Here is a 3,904-nt window from a genome sequence, read left to right as displayed (position 1 = left end):
CAAAAATTATCAATGGAAATCAAATTTATCAACCCATGGAGGTCTGGATTTGGAGTCACCCTCAAAATTAAAGTAGAAAACCACACTACAGGCTGATCCAACTTTGATGTAATGTCCTTAAAACAAGTCAAAATGAGGCTCAGTAGTGTGTGTGGCCTCCACGTGCCTGTATGACCTCCCTACAACGCCTGGGCATGCTCCTGATGAGGTGGCGGATGGTCTCCTGAGGGATCTCCTCCCAGACCTGGACTAAAGCATCCGCAAACTCCTGGACAGTCTGTGGTGCAATGTGGCGTTGGTGGATGGAGCGAGACATGATGTCCCAGATGTGCTCAATTGGATTCAGGTCTGGGGAACGGGCGGGCCAGTCCATAGCATCAATGCCTTCCTCTTGCAGGAACTGCTGACACACTCCAGCCACATGAGGTCTAGCATTGTCTTGCATTAGGAGGAACCCAGGGCCAACCGCACCAGCATATGGTCTCACAAGGGGTCTGAGGATCTCATCTCGGTACCTAATGGCAGTCAGGCTACCTCTGGCGAGCACATGGAGGGCTGTGCGGCCCCCCAAAGAAATGCCACCCCACACCATGACTGACCCACCGCCAATCTGGTCATGCTGGAGGATGTTGCAGGCAGCAGAACGTTCTCCACGGCGTCTCCAGACTCTCTCACATGCTCAGTGTGAACCTGCTTTCATCTGTGAAGAGCACAGGGCGCCAGTGGCGAATTTGCCAATCTTGGTGTTCTCTGGCAAATGCCAAACGTCCTGCACGGTGTTGGGCTGTAAGCACAACCCCCACCTGTGGACGTCGGGCCCTCATACCACCCTCATGGAGTCTGTTTCTGACCGTTTGAGCAGACACATGCACATTTGTGGCCTGCTGGAGGTCATTTTGCAGGGCTCTGGCAGTGCTCCTCCTGCTCCTCCTTGCACAAAGGCGGAGGTAGCAGTCCTGCTGCTGGGTTGTTGCCCTCCTACGGCCTCCTCCACGTCTCCTGATGTACTGGCCTGTCTCCTGGTAGCGCCTCGATGCTCTGGACACTACGCTGACAGACACAGCAAACCTTCTTGCCACAGCTCGCATTGATGTGCCATCCTGGATGAGCTGCACTACCTGAGCCACTTGTGTGGGTTGTAGACTCCGTCTCATGCTACCACTAGAGTGAAAGCACCGCCAGCATTCAATAGTGACCAAAACATCAGCCAGGAAGCATAGGAACTGAGAAGTGGTCTGTGGTCACCACCTGCAAAACCAGTCCTTTATTGGGGGTGTCTTGCTAATTGCCTATAATTTCCACCTGTTGTCTATTCCATTTGCACAACAGCATGTGAAATGTATTGTCAATCAGTGTTGCTTCCTAAGTGGACAGTTTGATTTCACAGAAGTGTGATTGACTTGGAGTTACATTGTGTTGTTTAAGTGTTCCCTTTATTTTTTTGAGCAGTGTATATTGTCAGCTGTGTTCATTTCTTCTAATGTACTTCACTTAAGTAGGAACTTGGGTGCTGATTATAATGAATGCAATGCCAGCCTGTATTTTGGGGAGGGATCAAGTGCAAAAAAAAACTGATTGAGAGCTTGAGAGCACCTACTTTCAAAACGTAATGCTGTACCGATATCTGGAAGGTGTGCCCAAATGTTAAACTAATGTATGTTTGGAATGAAAGGTATCCACTGTGATGGACAGTGCCGTGAAAAAGTATTTGCCCCCTTTCTGATTTTCTCTATTTATTCAAAAGTAGAGCAAATACTTTCACAGTACTGTGTCTATCAACCATTCATCAGGAGTGTTCAGTAACATCGCCTCCCCACTGACTATTCAGTTTTCATCCGATGTCATATTAGTAGAGGTTTTGGTTGTGTGAACTTTATGCCAGAGGGTAACCCTGGATACTAAGGTTTTTCTGAAAGTCCTCTGTCTGCACTGACTCATTACTAAGAGGGGGAGACAGGATCAACTGGGTTTGTGAAGCTCAGTGAGAACAAAACTGCCTGTAAATACTGATTTTAATAAAAATGATTTATAAAATAATCTACTGCTTGTCTTTTATATCTCAACATGGCCATGGCAGTTAAATTATATTAGGATACATTTATCTTAATCCACATTTGTTGTCCATTGGAGTCCCCTATTGAACACATTGATGGAATCAAATTAGCGCTTTTGTAAACGTTTCACTTCTCTATTGCGTTGCAACCACCTACCTCTCATAGAGAAACATTAATACAACCTGACAAGAACATTAATAAAAATAGTTTTTATTCCTAATAATATTGAACATTTGACTTTTTCATAATCTTACATCGCTGGCTGGTACCAGTGGCACAGTATTGTACTTCACACTGCTGTTGAAAAAGAAAATGTGTAAAACAGACTTCAGAGGTTTGTTCACTGTCCTCACTGCGACATTGTGGATGTGGCTCAGATAGGCACTCTTTGGCAGGGGGAATATTGAGGGAGTTCGATTAAAATTAACCACGGTTCACGGTTTGAGAAGGAGCGCCTTCTCAAATTGAACAGTAATCTGCACTGCTCGGTCATGTCAATAAGGGAGCATGGTTTATCATTCAGAAACATACACCGCTTATCGATAAAATATATGTTCAAATTTTCCTTTGGAAGACGGAATGCGTTTATCAAAAGCAATCACTTTTACATGTGAACACAGAATCCTACTCATTACTTCACGTGCTTAACCTACGTCACTTTTGTTTTGAGCCGACTTCGCCAGAGCTGGGCACTTGGCTGGCTCATGCCCGGGCAGCCCGGTTCCAAAACTAATGCAATCACTTTTCACCCGGTTTAAACTCCTCCCATCGAGGCAACCTGGGCCAGATAATCGAATCTCTCAATATTGTGCAATGGGAGGAGAGGCTGATGCTAGCTCAGGCCACTGGGGCGGGGCTAGATGTTGGTCCAGGGGGGGCCAGGAGGGAGAGTCTGACAGGAGGACATCTAGGCGCTTGTACTGCTTCTTGGACTGGCGCCTCCCTCGGAGCAGACGCAGGCAGTTCAGCATACCTCGGTCTATCAGCATCTACAGGAGAACCAGTAGGATATAGTCACACAGTCATTGAGTACGTTTAAATGCATAGTAATAATTTGATATTAAACTGATTATGGCAGTAGTCATGTAAACACTTTACTCTGCTTATCTTAATAATAATAAATAATAATAATAAATTGGTCATTTAGCAGACGCTCTTATCCAGAGCGACTTACAGTTAATTGGCGTAAGGTCAAGTTCAAAGTAAGCATAAGCCGATTAAAAACACCTGGGGCCTCTTATCAATCATGCGTAGCGCTCCTGTCAATGTTGAGTAAGGACGCTCACCTGATTACGCATAGAAGTAGGCCTATAGGCTACCTTGCCTGCGCGCAAATGTATGCTTATAAATGTTTCCATTTGGGGATCTGATAGTATTTCTGATTTGCTTAACGCACTAACACTAATGAGCTGTGGAGCTTCTCAAAGTAGGCAAATGTTTTCTTCACCTCAAACTGCAAGCAAACGAAGTCTGTTTTTACATCCATTGAGAATGACAATAGTTCCTCAATGTATTTGAAAAATCTTTCCAGTTCTCTCCTTTTTGATAACCACTCAGCATGAAAGGGAAAAATATCATGCTCTGATCCAGTGGAAATGTCATAAAATAGGGCCTACCTGATTACTTCTTATCCCTTGTGCAAATAATTCTGAGGGCCCAGAATATTTTATACAATGTTGCAAGTTTGCTAGTGTGAGCTTCAGCCCAAGTTAATAGTTGATTCGTTGCAAACAGGGCCATGCATAGCCAATGTGGTTTTATTTGTTGGCTTTATAGGCTATTTTTACATAGTTGGCAATGGCAATAGAAGTTACTTTTTAGGTTTATCATTTTGATTAACCACATGACAA

The 3,904-nt window shown here is 44.6% G+C and overlaps 1 protein-coding gene across 2 annotated transcripts in view; it reads right to left on the bottom strand.

The window, feature by feature from the left end:
* Positions 1 to 2,248: 2,248 nt before the first annotated feature.
* atp13a2 (ATPase cation transporting 13A2) overlaps positions 2,249 to 3,904 on the bottom strand; it is a 40,501-nt gene continuing 38,845 nt past the window's right edge. For both annotated transcript variants that reach the window (XM_041856191.2, XM_041856193.2), the window contains exon 29: positions 2,249 to 3,043. In XM_041856191.2, coding sequence (XP_041712125.2) covers positions 2,855 to 3,043 — 189 coding nt within the window. In that variant the 3' untranslated portion in view covers positions 2,249 to 2,854. The remainder of the gene's footprint in view (positions 3,044 to 3,904) is intronic.

Source organism: Coregonus clupeaformis, chromosome 30, assembly GCF_020615455.1.
Source record: "Coregonus clupeaformis isolate EN_2021a chromosome 30, ASM2061545v1, whole genome shotgun sequence".
In the NCBI taxonomy this organism is placed as follows: domain Eukaryota; kingdom Metazoa; phylum Chordata; class Actinopteri; order Salmoniformes; family Salmonidae; genus Coregonus; species Coregonus clupeaformis.
This window is presented reverse-complemented; position numbering and strand designations above follow the sequence as displayed.